At 38.6% G+C, this 19,673-nt stretch overlaps 1 protein-coding gene across 3 annotated transcripts in view; it reads right to left on the bottom strand.

Annotated features, from left to right (window-relative positions):
* Nucleotides 1–19,673, bottom strand: part of LOC124152426 (3-oxoacyl-[acyl-carrier-protein] reductase FabG-like) — a 45,417-nt gene that overhangs the window by 11,235 nt on the left and 14,509 nt on the right. The window contains exons 1-3 of one of the 3 annotated variants that reach the window (XM_046525365.2): nt 1,455–1,593; nt 720–853; nt 85–177 (exon numbers count right to left, since the gene is read on the bottom strand). The exons of the other annotated variants lie outside the window; for them this stretch is intronic. Coding sequence (XP_046381321.2) covers nt 85–177; nt 720–853; nt 1,455–1,590 — 363 coding nt within the window. The 5' untranslated portion in view covers nt 1,591–1,593. Of the gene's footprint in view, nt 1–84; nt 178–719; nt 854–1,454; nt 1,594–19,673 lie in introns of those variants that run through there. 3 annotated transcript variants of the gene reach the window in all.

The following is a 19,673-nucleotide window of genomic DNA, read 5'->3' as shown; positions in this document are numbered from 1 at the left end:
TAGAGACTGCATTATATTTCTGTTAAGCATCCTAAACACTTTTGTTGAGACTATGTTCGTCATTCCAATGTCCGCTACACTTACTAGGGCATCTATTCTGCCAAATTTCTTCAGTGTTTGTGCTGGTATGTTCTCAAGTATGTCGTCTTTGCTCAAGTCGCCTTCCACACACAAAATCTGAAAAATGGAAGATTAAATATTTTCGCGTAAAAACATTTTAAACAAACATTTCTTTTTCACAAAAAATACCAACAGGTTAGAAGTACTGTTTGATGTTATATTTCATCAGTACCAATAAACTAATATACGGAAATATAAAGCTTACAACGTTATTATTTATCGGGCTTTCAAACCTCCATTACATAAACATTAATACATTCTGCCTAAACCTTTTAATTAACTTCTTATATTCTTATATTTCTTTGTATTTGTTGAAAATTATATTAAATCCTGTTCCTTAGATAAACAATAGTGTTTTCCTCAGTATTGTGAGAGACCGGACCACATTGGACCCTCGCTAACCCGATCGGAATTTTCACTGTGAAATCGTCCGCGTACTGCATGACTGTCCTTGTCTATATTCCAAAAACTAATCGGTCCGGAAAGAAAGTTTTCTTGTTTATCAAGGTTTTTATGTAGCTTTCAATACGAATTTCATGGTCCCTTCTCATTGTATTTAACCACGTCACATTCACTAATTACATCATGGCTGCACTCACATCATCGCAACCAGCAGCCACACACAGGTCAGCTGTGGCGTTGAGGCCGGCGACACTCCTACCGTGAATGGTCAGCGCATACCCTGTCCGTGCTAGCTCCTCCGCTATACCACGCCCTATACCACTACTGCCGCCTGAAAGATTTCAACATGAAAACCAACTGGGAGTTGCATGAGACCGAAAGTCTTAACCAGAACTAGGTGAGGTGAGGTGAAATGGGGTTTAACGTCGCGTCAAAGATTATTGCACTTATATAGCGACGTGCATGGACGTGTATGTGTTTGTGTGGCTGCTTGTACTAGTCCGGACTGATGCCGATTTATAGTGCTAGTTCACTGAGAAACCATGCCGCAGTTTAACATGAATACCCGACTCAGACACAGTATACTGACTCCGAGCCGACCAGTCCTTGTTTTAGCCCCTTAATGACAGGGTAACAACAAGTACCATCTTTTAACATCTTTTGGTATGACGCGGCCGGGGATCGAACCCCGGACCTTTCGCTCTCCGGGCGGACGCTCTACCACTAGACCACGGAGGCGGTCTAACCAGAACTAGAGAGTTGTAGACCTGCAGAAGGACTTGTATTGTCAGTCGAGAAATATCAAGTACATCACCAACGCCTTCTTGGGATTTATATATTTACGTGTTTCAAAATCTGACAAAAGAAGGAAACATCAAAGGCCGTAAACAATTCCTATTTTTACTTGAGAACGAATAATCAGTAGTACTGACCTGTTACAATTGCCACCGGTTTGGAAGACGTCTGACTGGTATGTTGGCGTCTATGTCCAGTCTGAAACACACGGGTAAACTGGAGCAGCTTTCGAAACATGGTTCCTATGTGCAGATACTTGTCAGTCCTGTACATGTGTTGCTTTTATACACCAGGTCTGGAATAACTAGGGCGTATTCTGTCAGGTGATCTAAAGTGCGTAGTGTTCCATCACGCAGTTATTTTTGTACCCTTGTGAATCTAAAGAAATCTACCCTCGGATGTTGCACGGACGAATGACGCCATTTCGTCTCACTTCACGACAACACTTCTTCATCGTTAACAGGTGGAGGGGCGGTCGGGTAGCCTAGTAGTTAAAGCGTTCGCTCGTCACGCCGAAGACACGGGTACGATTTCCGACATGGGTACAATGTGTGAAGCCCATTTCTGGTGTCCCCTGCCGTGATATTGCTGAAATATTGCTAAAAGCGGCGTAAAACCATACTCAGTCACTCAATTAAACAGGTGGATGAATGGAAATGGGTGTTTAAGGTATTGGTGTGCAATTTAATTATTAACCTATTAACAACGCACTGTGCATTGCTTGCGCATATTGCGCACACCGGTGTTAGCTGCGTGTCCAAAACCCGAACCGTGTTCATTTAGAACTTATTACAGAACTTCTTACCTTACCTTAACATGTGTAATGAAAACATTAACGTATATTAGTTTAATAGATACATAATATGCTGAAGTTATGTGTATCACATTCGATATTTTCCCCCAATTATTATAAGAGTGTTAAAAATTCATAATCCATACCCCAACTGATTTAATTTACAAATAACAACCCAAGAGCCCAACTGACCGATTAGCAATTTCCTTTGCTCTATGATTAAAATCTAAAGTAACCAAAGGCCGAGATATTTACAGGAATGTGCTATTTCTATTTGCTCATCCCACATATAAAATAGAACGAAGACGATATCTGCATACAGAGGCGAATTTGAGTGTTTACCTATAAGGACAGCAAGTCGCAACAGCAGCGGAACCACAATTTGTCGAATGACGTCAACAATCTTCAACTATGACGTCTTTTCATGTGTGACGTCATTCTGACTTCACGTCACACTATGATTCGAATGACGTCAACAATGCCGCCCGGATGACGGAAACAATACACTGTTGTCTCTTGACGTGATTTGATCCGCGGGACACATGATTTTTATTAACCCCGAAATGTTTGCCCTCGTAGGTAATAATATGTTTTATTACCCATATGGGCTCAAATATTCAGTGTAATAACTTTTTGATATTTGCACAGTGTGCAATTAGTGATTCTCGAAGCTGATTGGTCAGTAAAACAAAGATCAATTTTCATTGGACAACGGAACTATTTTTTTCTCATCCCATTCATTCACAAATCCACGCCTTTTCCTTCAGATGTTTTACGTGCTACAATCTCACTGATTCGGGATTTTTAAGACAAGACACATAATTTCATATTAACAACATGATTTCACATTATCATTTTTTTCATTTATTTCACATGATTTTCATTTTACAGTAAAAACCAAAACTACGTCCCCGTTTGTAAACAAACATGGCTGGCCATTTGAGACCTGTCAAAGTAAATGACCTCGTTAAAGAGGACGGAGATCTGACTGACATGAAAAGTTATTCGTATAATTCAACCTCTGAACACATTTAATGTCTTTGTTGTCAAAACTGCATATGGCCAGACTGAAGTTCCAAGATTCAGATTGTGATGTTGCCAGAAACTGTTTCTAGGGCGCCAAAATCATCACCACCAAGTCCTGGTTTGCGTCTGTGTTAGGCCTAGAGGGCTTGCTGTTTGATGAATTTTTCGAACACCCGAATCCAAAAACCGGACTTTGTATAGACAGGTTTGCCTTTGTGAACGGTGATGACATCGATAACTGCCAATGAAAATGAAAACACAATGAAAAAGACTAAACTTGACAAGTTGACATGAACTTTGTTCACAAATGTATACAGGTAAGAAAAACACGAAAAATATGACTCGCTAAAGCTCGGAACTTAAAACATTAATTTCACTCGTGACATATTTTCCGTAATCACTCGTACCTCGTGGGTTATTCTATAACTACTATATAGAAGGATATGACATGAATTCAGTTCTGTTTAGAAATGCTGAGACATCTACAGATATTAACCTTGCTATTATAGAGTCTGTTCACTTGTTAAAATTTAAATATTTCTTTCATAATAACATCAATCTAATAGTCGTTTGTATGTGTGATATGCGATTTGCTGGTATGTAGAGGTATATGTGCACAAGTATACATGTGCATGGATGTACCGGTACATGTATGTGTGTATTTTTGTGCAACTTTTTTTTATGAATCTGGAAAGGATTTTTATCGATTGTATTTACTGTATATTTGCATCGTAATATTAGGCACAGGTAATCTAAATATATTAGTTTATGTACAGTTTACTTATATTACGTGTTAAATGTCCTTGTTGGGAGAGGTGTTTAAATAGGCTTTACCTGTTCACCAATCCCATTCCATTTCGGAATATCAAGGATGCATTTACATTGTAAATGAAACATTGGTAATTTGCGCCGGTTTTTCACCACGTACCTATCACATTTAACAGTATACGGTCCTGAGCTATATTTATATCACTTAATAAAAACATGATATACTTATATTTATATGAACTATGTGGAAAAGATACCCTGACTTGCAGGCGTTCAAATTCCAATGTGTCTGGTTATTAGGTCCAAGGTTGGTTCCCACGGTGTCAATATATAGTCATATACCTACTACACTTGAAATCGATGTCCATCATTATGTGAAATACCAATAAAAAGGTCACTACCCCTCTAATCGTTGAACATAAATTTTGACTAAAAGCATTACAGGTCAAGTCAAGGTTAACACCCACGAGGAGATATAATATGTGATTTAGGTATAAAGAAATTATTTCAACACAAAACAACAAACGCATATATAAGTGTGATCCATGTGCGAAGTGACTTTTCTGTCTTTTTCATCATTATCCTACAAAATATATATGTTCATTGTCAATACTTCAATAACAATTAAGTAATGAACTTTCATATATTTTCCATGTCGCCCGTCTCAGTCATTTGTCAACCATTACATGTTTCCTGTACCCGTGACCGCCTCCGTGGTCTAGTGGTAGAGCGTCCGCCCGGAGAGTGGAAGGTCCGGGGTTCGATCCCCGGCCGCGTCATACCAAAAGACGTTAAATCATGGTGCTTGTTGTTACCCTGTCTGGCGCTCGGCATTAAGGGGCTAAAACAAGGACTGGTCGGCTCGAAGTCAGTATACTGTGTCTGAGTAGGATATTCATGTTAAACTGCGGCATGGTATCTCTGTGGGCTAGCACTATAAATCAGCAGCAGTCCGGACTAGTACAAAAGCAGCCAACCACACACGTGCAAGTACGTCGGTATATATATATAAGTGCAATAATCTTGGACGCGACGTTAAACCCCATTTCACCTCACCTTCTGTACCCGTGAAGGTCCGGATTAGAATATGTCTTCAGTGTTTTGATGCGTACATCTGGTAAAACAACGGGTATGTCAAAAAGACTGTCTTGAAAGATAATATTTTCTCTTTTTACAGTATAAATAAGGTTTGTTGATATACCAGTTAAATGTTTCTGGTTGTATATAGGCACAGCCAAATAATAGCTCATAATCTAGACCAATCAATGGCTTTTCGAATAAAACGAAAATAGTTTTCTGTAATGTTTGACCATTTGACGAATTCATTGAATTGTTTTGTTTTTATTGGAAGTATTATCCCCCCAGACAGTCTCCCGCAGTTTCAATGTGTTCTGTCACTTTGGCGATAGATTCATAATCTGAGAACACATGGAGTAGATCTATATCATCGGCCGCCGTTTCAGTGGTACCCACAATATCAAAAGATTGCATGTAACGAATAAAATCCTTATCTGTTGTATTATGTGCAATGCCAGACACTGCAAACACGTAAACGTCGTTTTTTTCCGTATATGGTCATTCGACGGACCAAAGACTAAAAATTCATTAAAATTGATTAATTGGAGAGCGTCTAGAAAGTGTCCGGAAAAACGTTCATACAGTTTGCCCCTCACTTTAGGAAGGTTTATATACTCCAATAAACTCACACAAAGTGGAAGTCGCGCTTTGTATAACCCTATTTTACCATAGGGCGACAACGCGACGACACCACTATTTTCAAGGTCTCGTTGTCGCATTGTCGCCCCATAATACATTTGGGAAAAAGACGTTAAGTTCAGTTAATGTTACAGTTAGGAAGCCGTGGCCATATTAGTAGTAGGTCTACCTGATATGTCTTGAATTGAAAACACAAGTCCGTCCACGCGTCCATAGCGTTTTATTGTGAGGTCTTAATGTAGGTGCTTAATGCTCATGTAACGCCAAGTTCCAAACTGTCGCGCTCGAGCTGGTTTACATGCATATAAAGCTTCTAAAAGTGTCATATTCTTAAAGAGGTAATGAATTCAGACCACGTAGTATCTCATCCACATTCCACATGCTACTAGTACAGTGGTCGTCCAGAAGATCTTACACTTGACCGAATAAGACAAGGGACGAGTCCACGCCTGACCTGTGGTCTCGTGGCCCCCATGAGGCACGTGTTTGTCTGAGGGGGGAGCGAAGGAAATGTGCCCAGAGCCGAGCTCGCGACACACTGTATACTGCATGTGATGTACAGACATATTACACTTGATACATGTATACTGCATCTGATACGTATTTGCGGAAAAGATACAACTTTCAAGGTTCAAGATTCAAGTTGCATATATTTCTTGTACAACAGACCACCGTCATATCACTGGAATATTGCTGGGAATGGCGTTAAACAGAACACACAATTTCTTTTCAAAATGGAGCGATGCAGTCATTTCATTATACATGTATGTATATGGTTCTATGGCAGTAATCCTTTTTCGAGTGATATATATATATTTATATATATACATTTACATATACATATATATGTAGTACCAACTCACTCACTCTGTTCCGAATATTCAGCAGAAAATATAAATTATATTGACCAGCTGTGAGATCAGATATCAGATTTTTACAAGCAGTCGCAAACTGGACTTATTATTGTGTGGTATGAGCTGTGACATAGACTCTCTCCCAGACAGTCCAACTCAAGTCTAGAATGATTGGGAAAGTCTCGAGTGGCTCAACTCTAGCCTGAAATTAAGAATTGTTAACATTCTGTGCCCCTTTTTAATTTTATTCTTTTTATTTTGTAGACATTGATAGACCAACCAGGAAGATATTGATGGGAAATTAATATCATATGTTCTAACTCATCCAGTTAAATTTATAACACAATAAAATATTAATATTTGATATTATGAGGTGCATGATCATGTGCATGTTCATTGTAGGTAGTAATTTGCATACTAGTCAATTTGATTATGATGTATATTATAGTGTTGCGCGGCATCAACGATAAATATATGATATCCTCAATTGTCATCGATGTATTGACATCGGACAATGGACGACAATTCGACATTCTTATTTGAGCAATGAATAGCTCATCATCGGCAGTGCCCGCGTCAGTAGACTGATACAATGTTCGTGGTATCGATATGTATCTACAAAACACAATACAAAAGAGCCCATAACAATGCTTAATTTCATCGCTAGAAGTAAAGCAATCTAGACTTGCCAAATCGTTCTCGACTTGAGTTGGATAGGTAACCAGCGATCGAGGCAACTCACTAACCGAACCGTTTGTGAAAAGTCAAGTATTCAAAGTTTAGGTTTTTGAACATGTGCATTGTATGACAGACATGAAATTAACGCAAGTGAGTAAATTATTAATCCAAATTTATTATAAATAATACTGAATATATAGGAAAAAAGACTTAAGTTTAATTTCTCATTTTTGGAGGGTGTTTAATAATAGATTCATGTGTTTAATTGTTTGTTGTTCAAAGCCGCACTCGGCATTTTTCAAGCTATATAGATATATTGCAAAGTTAGAATTCACAGTATTGTCAACTCGTATAGATCCGGGTTAGAATAGATCTTCAGCAACCCATGCTTGCCGTAAACAATAAAGAAAGAAAGAAACAAACAAACGATTTTTATGTTTTCGATAGTTCTCTTTGATGCTATAATAACTATTTGTGTCCCGGACCTACCTCTAACTGAAGACCCGAGAAGATCCGGGTTAGAATTGGTCTTCGGCAACCATTGCTCGTCGTAAGAGGCGAGTAACGGGATCGGGTGGTCAGGATCGCTGACTTGGTTGATGCATGTCATTGTATCCCATTTGCGTACGAAGTTCATGATGTCAATCACTGGATAGCTGGAGTATTGCCGAGTGCGGCGTTAAACAACATAAACAAACACACAAACCTCTAACCGAAATATCCTCTGCCATAGCGATGTGGCGCGGGTCTAAGAAGGCGTCGTTGTTCCTTACCAGCTGTTAGGAATTATTCCTGGTGTTACACCAGCTCCGTGTCTGTCCTGTCGGGTTTTGATCTCACCATCTGTTTTATTGTTTTGTTTAGGCTCGTTTATTAGGTTTTTTGGCTAAAAAGATTTTTTAGTGTCTGGGTGTTCACGTCTCGTTCTTTATTTATTTTTTTGTCTCCGTGATGTCGTCAGATAGTTCGCTTTATTTGAACCTCGTGGGTGCGTAAAAGGCCCGATCCTCGCTCTGTAGATGGATCTATCATCATGTTTGGTAGGATATACTCATAAGGACAGTTCTGACAGTTTATGTGATCGAAGGCAGTGCAGATGATTAGTTACAAGTTGTTTTCTTGACATCTGATTTTCTTTGCGTTCTCGCGTAACCATGTAAAATGGATTATGTGCAAATTCAATGTTATATTTGATCAATATGTAGTGTTGTTTCTCCCCTACATTCAGCCATCCATTGAATCTCTACGTCATAGCAACAATGAGTCACATCACGTCTGTTTCACGACTGAGTTCACGTATAAAAGATAAAGAAAGAGAAAGATTCGAGGGTAAAACACCGCCTAAAATACTCACTATACTCATTCAATAATAAATAAAAGCGATAAAACCCTTTCAACAGTGATAAGAAATCTCTGCTAAAAGCATTTTGACTGTCATGAGTATGTGTTTATGAATCTCTATGGAATAGAACTGTGACACAAGGTGATCGCAAAAAGGTAACAATAACGCACGCAAATCTGAAAACACATGAGGTTTATTTCCCAAACGATTTAGAGTATTCAGGTTCACTGCTGAGATCGAGGAGGATTTCAAAGAACGTCATACGACTTTTGCACAGAAGTTATTTCCAAATTGACGCATCGGTGACAAACAAATATGTCTGATACATTTCCGTATTTTAACTTGTGTTTTTTCAGGTAAACAATTGTCTTGCCTTTGCATGCGTTTGTGACAGGTGCCACCGGTGGCGCAGGATTCGCTCACCTTTTCGCGAACACCTTGTGTCATCACTTTTTTATAGTGATTCATAAACACAAGCTTATGATACAGTCGGAATTGTACATTTCTTTCAGCAGGGATTTCTTATGAATATAGAAACGTTTTTGTCTTTTTTATTCATAAACTAAGCAAATATTTAGATACGTACGCGTGCTTGACCAGAAGTGTTACTTTAATAAAAATGTGAAAACTTGATATTGTTAATAGATATTACCGGCTACACGTTTCTAAAATAAAACACGAGAAAGATCAACAAAACTGTTTTGCACATGCTTAATATAACTACATCTTAGACTGAGCATGTTTCGATATAAGGGGGAATCAACACACGATAATTTTTCTGAACTGTTGTTTGTAATCAGCAAGGATCAAACCCCTTGCATCCCAGAATATATTGGCCTTAACTTTCTTCACTGATCTTGAAGACTTGAATTTCTTTTGTGCCGGAGAAGTGGAATGGTGCCATTCAATGGACTGACATTTTCACTCGGAATCATAGCGGTAGACCCATGTCTCATCACCCGTAACTAATCCCCTTTTGAATTTGACGAAATCCTCGTCAATTAGCTCTAAATTTTCTCTGGCAATGTTGGTTCCTGTTTTCCTTAACATCAGAATTCAGAAACTTTGGCACCCAACGAGCAGATATCTTTTTATCTGTAAATGTTCATGAATAACGGTTTCAATGAATCAATGGCTTAGACGTGTGTCTTCCACAAGTTGAGCAGTGGTAATACGTCTATCTGACAGTAAAAGTTTTTTTATCTCCTTAAATGAATCTTCATTGAGGGACGTCCGGACCTAAGGTCATCATCAAGGCTTGTTCTCCAGCCTTAAACATAGCCAGCCGATGTTTAACAGTGGAATAGCTAGGGCACTTATCTCCATATACTTGTGACATGCTGTCATGAATATGTTTGGGAGTATTTTTCTCTAAAGTAAAAAACTTGATGACTGCTCGGTACTCGTTCTTTTCCATTTCTGTGTCCATAAGGACCCCTATCACGTTCAACTGACTGTCACTAATATACAAACGGCCTCAACAGACCAAATACACTTGCAAGGAACTACTCAGGCAATGTACTACATTGACTAGTTAACTTGGTTATGGCCCATAGTTGAAAGTTAGTCAGGTTCAGAACTTTTTGACCAGCCCTCGTATATTTGACTTCATTAAGAGAGGTCACGTGGCACCTTGTCATGGTGGTGGTCGTGACACAATGTTGAAGGCATTGACTACATGAGCTAATATCACATATGAGGTGGTAGAATATGTGAGGCACGTATCACTTTGCATTGAGTGTCAGAAGAATCGAAAACCAATCACCACAAAGAGCGTAGTTGCTGAACCCACCCTGCCTAAGAGCTTTCGATCTCGAAACCAGGTCGACCTTGTCGACAGAAGTCAATGGGCTAGGGTTCGTCCGAGTAGATAATGTATATCACGACTATCACACTAAGTATTGTGTATTGCCTCCAGTTACACCTAAACGTGCTGCAGATTTTGGCTTTCAGCTGATGGACATTTATATTTATTGCTTGGCGTACCTTAGATTTTTTGGTGATAATGGTAGTGAATTTACTGCATATGCTATCACTGAGCTCAAGCTTCTATGACCTGACCTTCTGATGGTCCATAGGAAGTCCAGACATCCACAAAGCCATGGTTCAGTGGGACGCTTAAACGCTGAGTACTTGATAACCCAGACTTAAACCATGCACTTAATGGAATTGCTATCAGGTTTTAATTTATCAATGGCTACAGGGAGTATAATGTAGGGTTTGTGAATATGACGTGTAACTTCAAACATGCTAAACCTGCGGGTAACCTCTCCCACCCTTTTATGTGCATGGGGGGTTATGTTTTAACCTTTTTATGTAATCTTATGACTATTACTGACTGTTATTTTAAGGAAATGATTCACATAAGTATGTTTCCATAAACATACGAATAATCCTCGGCCCGACATCCGCTGCCCTCAGAATATTAAATTGTCAATTCCTCAGTAAATTTAGGGTTATGAATTTCAATTTTAGGTAGACCAAGGACCATAGGAAATTCATAGTCATACACAGTGTAGTGAAACTAAATACGTCACTGTGAACGATACAATAACACGCAAGCCTTTTAAAGGTTGGGTGATGTTCAAAATCAATTCAGTTGAAAGCTATAACAAGCCCACAGTTTTCATTCTATGATTTTTCTCGAGTTTCGACAGAAGAACAGCCTTTTTAAATTTTCTGACAACATATACAAGCATGAAACCCACACGTCTATGGTGATATCCGGGGGATCTACGTGTTTTCTAAAAAGAGGGATATGTCCTTATAAGTGAATTTGTATTATCGTATCACACCATGACAATATCACAAGCGTTGTTTCAATCTATTTCTCTGGATCACAATTACTCGCATACAGTTGTCTTTCCTGATTCACCTTCAAACTATGACCCTGTACAACTAAGGTTCCTATTCAACAGAATATAGGCGAATGTATTTAGTCCAGCTGACTGTGGCATATAAGTGTTTTCTTCTTTCATGTTTTCATTTATTTTTCAAGTTCATGTCCAATGTAGTTTGGCATTCTTGCTGATTCCTGCTTCACTCGTCATAGAAAACGGTTTTCTTTTGTCCTCCATTCCATGTATATATTGTGTTGGAATAACGATGATTATTTTTCATTGTCTGTGAAATGTCCCCAAAAGATGCTGGGATATTGAAATATCTGCAAAGGGCAGACACAAAACAGTATGAGGTATCTCATTCGCCAAAAACGAAAATGTACATACTGCGGCCATTGAAGATAGGGTCCCAGGCAGTGTGTCATTTAGTAATTCAACTTATTACATGGCCTGAGCCTTATCATTATCTCAGCGAATAATTAGTAATGTAATATAATATCTTCATATTAGTAGTGGGCACTTCTTCTCCCTAGAAGACGTCTAATTGGTAATTACGCTGTAAAATGTGTTTAATCCTTGTCCGATGCCTGAACTTGTTTGGAATTGTTTCGAATGAAAACGTTTTAGATTACCAAAAAACAAATTCAGATAATCACGCATTTCATATCTGTGGACGATATTATCAAATACGAATCTGTGATGGATCACTTAAAGACTTAAATGGTTTCATATAACGATCGAAAGTTCTTTTCCTACCTCAGCTTGATTTCACTGCACTGTGATTAAATATCCCCAAGACTCTCGAGTTTGAAATATCGATTGTTACGACAGTAGATCTGGCGTAACTTCGTCCTCCGTATTGAAGCGCGAAAGGGATATGGTAACTACATAACATCAACAGTTTTTGAGAACATGTTTTTGTTCAAAGCCTGTTGAGATTTGGGAATATTGAGATCCTGGCATGTATTATATGTTATAACGTTAGTTATAACATGTAAAACCTTTGTTTCCTTTGGGACTTAAATATAAATCCTAAACACGTTTAGAGATAGATAAATCTAGTACCTGTTTAATACCTTCACACATTTTACAGTTTTTAACTGTGGTAATATCTTATGAATGCGGTCCTTCACCGCTCTGTATAGCAGCAGATAGCAGAACAAAAAACTGAAAGAAACTTCAGGCATTTCAAGAACTGTTGTTCCTAAAAAGTATTAACCTAATAGTATGACTTATCTCATTGGCCAAACATGAATATCTGCACAGTGTAGCCACTGAAACTCGGGTCCCAGGCAGTGTACCGTGTAGTAATTCAAGACTGTGAGTTAAAATTGTTTCATGGCCTAAGCCCCATCATCATCTCAGGTTATAATTATTAATCTAATATGATCTCTGTCTTTATATTAGTAGTGGACACGTCTTCTCCCTAGAAGATGTCTAATTGGTAATTACGCTGTAAAAAAGTGTTTAATCATTGTCCGATAATATAAACGCGTTTTGATATCTAAATATTTTTGTATCCTAAACAAGTTTTGGAATTGTTCAGAATGAAGACTTTTCAGATTTATCTGTCGAAGTAAAATGATGCAATATTAAGATAATCAAGTACATTTAATGTCTTGTTTTTGTGTTGGACAATATTATCGCATAAGAATATTTGATTGATCACTTTTAGACATAATTGTTATCACACGACGATCGACATTCTCTTCTGACATGTTTGATTCTATTGCAATGTGATTGAATTACACCAAGATCCCAAACATGATCGCCATTAACTACATCACACAGTTTTCATAAACATGTTTATGTTCAAAATTAGTTGAGATATTAGGATATTGTAATCCTGGTATGTTATATATGACATAACGTGTTCAGTTAAAACATTCAAAGTCTCTGTTCCTTTTGGGACTTAAACATAAATCCTAATCACCAGTTTTATACCTTAACACATTTATAAAATATACAAATGCAGTAATACATGTATCTTACGGCCATGACCCTTAACAATTCAGTATTGTGTGTTTGTGTGTTTGTTGTTTAACGCCGCACTCAGCAATATTCCAGCTATATGACGGCGGTCTGTAAATAATCGAGTCTGGACCAGACATCCCAGTGATTGATATCATGAGCATCGATCCACACAATTGGGATCGATGACATGCATCAACCAAGAGAGCGAGCCTGACCACCCGATCCCGTTACTCGCCTTTTACAACAAGCATAGTCGCCTTTTACGGCAAGCATGGGTTGCTGAAGACCTATTCTACCTCGAAATCTTCACAGGTCCAATTCAGTATTGCAGCAGATGTACATGTACACGTAGAACGCAACAACAGAACATTGATACAGGGAACATGTACCTTTCACTCATATTATGAACTTAATATATACAAACACTTGGAAGGGTAATATATAATATATATTTCATATAATATATATTTCAATTTAGAACGAGGAATTCAAAGACTAAAATATGACTTTTGTCATAATTATAATTATCCATACAATCATATCTGATAATGGTGTACAACACTTTTAGCAATACTAAATCTGCCCTTGAAATTTCGTATAATAAAGGACCGGACCGTGGTCAAGGGGAAGAGGGTCTGTCTAGAGAGAAGAAGGTTGGTGGTTCGACCCCTGGGCCACGTCCCACCAAAAGACGTTAGGTGAGGTGAGGTGAAATTGGGTTTAACGTCGCGTCCAAGATTATTGCACTTATATAGCGACGTGCATGTACGTGTGTTTGTTTGTGTGGCTGCTTGTACTAGTCCGGACTGATGCCGATTTATAGTGCTAGCCCACTGAGATAGCATGCCGCAGTTTAACATGAATACCCGACTCAGACACAGTATACTGACTCCGAGCCGACCAGTCCTTGTTTTAGCCCCTTAATGCCGAGCGCCAGACAGGGTAACAACAAGTACCATCTTTTAACGTCTTTTGGTATGACCCGGCCGGGGATCGAACCCCGGACCTTCCGCTCTCCAGGCGGACGCTCTACCACTAGACCACGGAGGCGGTCAAAAGACGTTAAAAAATGTACCTTTTGTCGAGGGGTATCTCAGTGGGCTAGCATTGTAAAACCGGCATTAGTGCGGACGAGTACATGCAGTTCTACTAGACCGTTTACTGTTAGCTTATTCTTCACAGGAGAATTGTGTCTTGAACGCAACCTGGCTATATAGGTAGAGTATTCTTTTATGTCATGAGAAATATATTCTAGGTGAACACTTCAAACACATTTTTAAAACCTACCTGAATATTAACAATACATGAATTTCACTGAGCAGTTAGTTGGAGTTTATGCATTTACGCTCACTGAGCAATATTGGAGCTATTCACAGTTACTATGATAGTATTGAGACAGAAAGATAACTTTCATTTCTAGAAAGGTCATTGAGTGGTGATACAGACACACTTTTCTTCCCCGAGGGTGTGTGGCTGACTAATGTCTGCTTCAATATTTTGATTTCAAATGATGGCTTTCACCTGGTGGGATATCTTTTGTTGCTATCTTCAATTTTGTTTCTTTTCATAAATATGAACACATATATGACAAGAAACTAAGGGTTTTGAAATAACGTGTGGATGAAATAACTTCTGTATTTCAAAATGCTCATTCTGCCTTGTGCGAGCCACATTCGCTCTGCACTGCTTGGTCCATAGACGTGCTAAACTCCCATAACAATGGGGCGAAACATGCCCAGGTTAGTTTGTTAGCATCAATCCCATACTTGTGAGTTTGCTCCACATAAGACAACACCTGTGGTACTGACCGAAATACCAGTAGCCCTTGATTAAATTGTGCATTCTGTATAACCATATACACGTTGTTTAGTTTTGTGGTTTGAGTGTTTCTTGTGTGTGTTCTGTTTCTTGATGCATTTGTGTGACTGCCACAGGAGTAGCGAATGGAATTATGTCCGGTTCAATTCCCAATTGTACCATATGTTGCCGTATTTTTTTCAGGTTAGCAATTGACTTGCCTTCGCGTGTGTTTATGACGGGTGCTAAAGATGGGGCAGGATATGCTCATCTTTTCGCAAACACCTGTTATCATGAATGTTGGTGACCGAAGTATATTGACTATGATACCGTGAGTTGTTGCCAGCGTAATCTGATTATAGTTATATGACACACTGTCCATGATGGATATTAATAAACCCATTGAAAAGGGATAGCTATATAACTCGTGTACAGATGATTATCATGATTATTATTATTATTATTATTATTATTATTATTATTATCACTGGGTTTGGGTGATCCTGGCATCATCATCATCAGCTCACGGCCCTTGCCCCTATACACGCAGCCCAGACAGGGAATTGGACTTCTCCCAGGACGCGCTGCCTAGTCAAACCCACCCAGAACTTTTCGGAGAATGTGAAGGCTCCCCAACACTGCAGTATTCTGCATTATCAAGATTGTCAGAAGGGCTGTATTCCTGGTAGCAAACCCGGTTACCCTCCCAATGTCAGCCAAAAGATTAGGAGGTACCAAACCTAAGGCACCAAGAACAATGGGGAGTCGGACAACTTGGTACTTGGGATGCAAGCGTGACATTTCGAGTCTGCGTGTCTGCATATTTGACATGTTTTTCCTGAATCTTGTCAATCACATTAATATATTATTATTGAGTTTTAATTAAAAAAATCAAGATCAATGACATTGTTGTTTAAGAATTTATTAAACCCTTCGCATATTTTATTTCACACATTTGATTCCATGTTGTCATTCATTCAATGCATTAATAGCGATTTATGTGTACATGGTTTGACAATTGGACTTGCAGATATGGATAGTGTGCAGATGGGACAAGGGCCTTGAGCTGATAATGACCCTAACCATTATTGTAATACTTTTATTTTAATAATAACAATAATAATAATGTAGGACACTTATATTGCCCTAGACTCCATACACTTTGAGCATGCTCAAAGTGCTTACATTATTACCCCGGTCCCTGGATCAATGAGCACTCGATTTTCATTCTCACCTTCCTGGGGAGTATACAACCAAATCTGTAAGGTATGTACCTTTTCATTACTGACTTTGGGTATTCATACTGATATCTTTATCACAAGAAAATCATAGACATGTGAAAAGGCACCATGCACAAACAATTCATCACAAAAAGTACAACGACGACATCAGGCCTTCGCGGAACGGGTCTGTACAACAGTGAGGACTTTATTCGAGTGTGATGAAATCCACTGGACCTTGTTGTGTCACTGGTATGTTACGCAGAGGCTTTATATAATATGTGTATATAATACGTCAGCGCTAGAGAAGAACCAGTCTCTATTATCTGCCGAAACAGATTCCATTGGATGTAACAGATCAAAAGAGTAGTGAAAACTAAATGAATGGATCAATTACATGTCAGTCATGCGGGGCCAAGCAAAGAGATGTTTGATCATTTTGTGATATTATTTCAAAATTTACATGTTTTTTATTTATCTTATACTTTATTTTATTATATATGCAGTGGCGTACTTTGTAAAATATTTCTAAACATATATACTTATTTTTTACGATTTATTGTAGAAAAGCAAAGCTCAAACTCCGAGCTTTGCAACATTCCAGCAGAAAATCTGATAAGAGATGCCAAGGATTTATTTCACAGCAAATGAAATTCAATTTATCCGTTTTCATCCTATAGTTTGGGGAAACCCTTCAAAGAGTGTGTTGATTTATTCGTCATCTTAACAGAAAGTGTCACAAAGTAGTTTCACGTGAACATCCGCAGAACTATTAATAAAATATCAATAATGTAACCCTGGGTTCCTAGTATATGAGTGTTGATACAGTCTTCAACAAGCTGGTAATCATGAAAAGGACAATACATCCTCGATACTCGGTTCTTATGAATGAGATAGTTCCATTCGTGAGGTGTTAGCTCCCGTGCGGAACGCAAATAAATGCTCACAGTTTTCGAGCATTGTGCAAAGAATGAACTGCTTAGACAGCGAAGCATGACCTGCATTTCAGCGTCTGTATGAGCGAAGTTGCTTTCTTAATCTTTAAAATCTTTTAATTTGGTGATGAATCAAAACGCTTGGACTAACACTAGTTACATGTAATCATATTGCCTACTAGCCACACGCTACCGTAATCGACGTCTATGAGTAAAGGAGTGTCAGTGGCCAAAAAAAATGTTTTTACACTGATCTGTTTTTCATTTATAAATTTTCAATTACACAATCTAAGCTACAAAAGTAAGCTAAATTCATCAAGCGGTTCATGAGATGAAGTTGGACATACAGGCTATACCAACAGACGAATCAATGCGACATTACCTCAGATAACCCTAGGAGCCACATGAGCAAAGATATGCCGGGGGTTGGGGTGAGAGGTTTTGTGGTGATGAGTGAGTGAGTGAGTATGGTTTTACGCCGCTTTTAGCAATATTCCAGCAATATCACGGCGGGGGACACCATATTTGTGGTGATGAGGGTAGGAAATATAATATCACCTACCGCCTCGAATAGAAACAAGACAAAAATTATGAAGAAAAAAGTTTCAAAGAAGAGGTAAATTATAGTGACGGGTACAAAGATACAAGGCATATGATACACTCATGTATCTTTCTATTCACTTGCGGCCTTCTCGACAGAGTCACTTTTGGCGTACTTGTTCTCCAGATGCTGCAGGACACGACCGTCGAAGGGCATGTGAGCTCCACCAGCAACTGGTATATTGGCCCCGGTTATGAAACTAGCTTTGTCCGACAATATGAACGTCACAGCATGGTTAATGTCTTCCTGAGTTGTAAGACGACGGAGGGGGTGGAAATAGTGGGTGAGGCTCTCCTCCAGCTGAAATTAGTAGGGATAGATATTACATACAATAGAAGCGACAAAACAATTCAATAATCAAAAGAAATCTCTGCTAAAAGCAGAATCTATATTACAATTCCAACTCTGTCATAAGCATGTGTATTTCTGGATGACTATACAATACAAGTAGCGGCGATTCCAGGTGTTCTCGAAAAGGTGAGCGAATCCTGCCCAACCGAAGGCACAGTCACAAACGCATGCAAAGGCAAGTCAGTTGTTTATCCGAACAAAGATGGGAAAATATGAAACACTTAAAAATAAGGAATCACATCAGGCATCTTTCTTGTCACTGATTCGTTAAAGTATTATGGACACTAATGCATTAATGCCAAAGAAGATTATGGCTATTTGTTCAATTATTCGAACATGGTTCATCGATCCGCCTAATACCCGATAACATGTGGAATAAAATAAGCATTTTGAGAAGAGGGTCTTGCGCACCGCTGAGTCTGTTTACTTATTTAATTTGTGCAAAAATACTTTAAGTAGGCTGTTAGGGACCCACTTTTCCCCAAGTTTATTTTTAATCGTTATTACTAATATTGTTAAAACTTATATTTTGCCTATATATTTTTTACCCGTCTGACATTTCCTCTACAGGATCACACAAAAAAGGACATGTTTTTATTTATCTATTGTATTAAAACCGACCATATTCATTTGGGGAAAAGTCCGTAAATCAAACATTTTGTATTCAAAGACTTCTGTAGTAAATATGTTCCATGACATTTTAAGTGTGTCACAACGTAAAGCAATGTATGGTAGGTGGTCATCAATAGGTAACTTTTCCCCTCACAGTTTTAGGCTTGCTTTCAAACTTGTGGTTACATATGACATAGTGAAACCTCGTTAATCCGGACGTAAACATTCATAATAAAATCGTCCAGACTGACATCCACAGATCAAAAGCATCTACCCCGACTTATCCCCCTTAGACCATAAATGAAAACATTACACACATTTAACACACAAGCACAGTCTGTTTTATTAGGTTGGTTACAGAGAAAGTGAACCATTTTCCATCAAGGGTAATGACATACATGACATTATATAGGGGACATAAAGTAGTCTATTACAGTGTAGTACATAAAACCTCTCCATCTCTGAAATAAATGACCGGTCCCTCTGAGCAAAACCTCATAGTCAAACACTAAAACAAGAGCAAAAAAAACGTTGGAGAAAAATAATCTGGGAAAGCGTAGATTATAGATGTCCTCATGATGACATGTAATTTGGTGAGTGTAACTATTATGGGTAAGACCACCTGCCACCAAAGCCTGCCAACGATTGATTGAGGCGCGCCCCGCACTTGTACCCGTAACGCACCTTGCACTCATGGCGTACACCACTGTCTCAAATACCTGCGCATTTGAGAAACAGATTTCCAGCCACTGCATGTGTTACCCGTGCATTTAAATATCGTGACGGCAAAACTATACACATCTGTCATTATCCTTCACGCCGAAGAAAAGTAAATGTTCTGCCTCCACT

This window comes from Haliotis rufescens, unplaced genomic scaffold (genome assembly GCF_023055435.1).
Source record: "Haliotis rufescens isolate VD_foot unplaced genomic scaffold, xgHalRufe1.0.p SCAF_4, whole genome shotgun sequence".
Lineage (NCBI taxonomy): Eukaryota > Metazoa > Mollusca > Gastropoda > Lepetellida > Haliotidae > Haliotis > Haliotis rufescens.
Note: the sequence above shows the minus strand (reverse complement) of the source record. Positions and strands in the feature narration are given on the sequence as shown.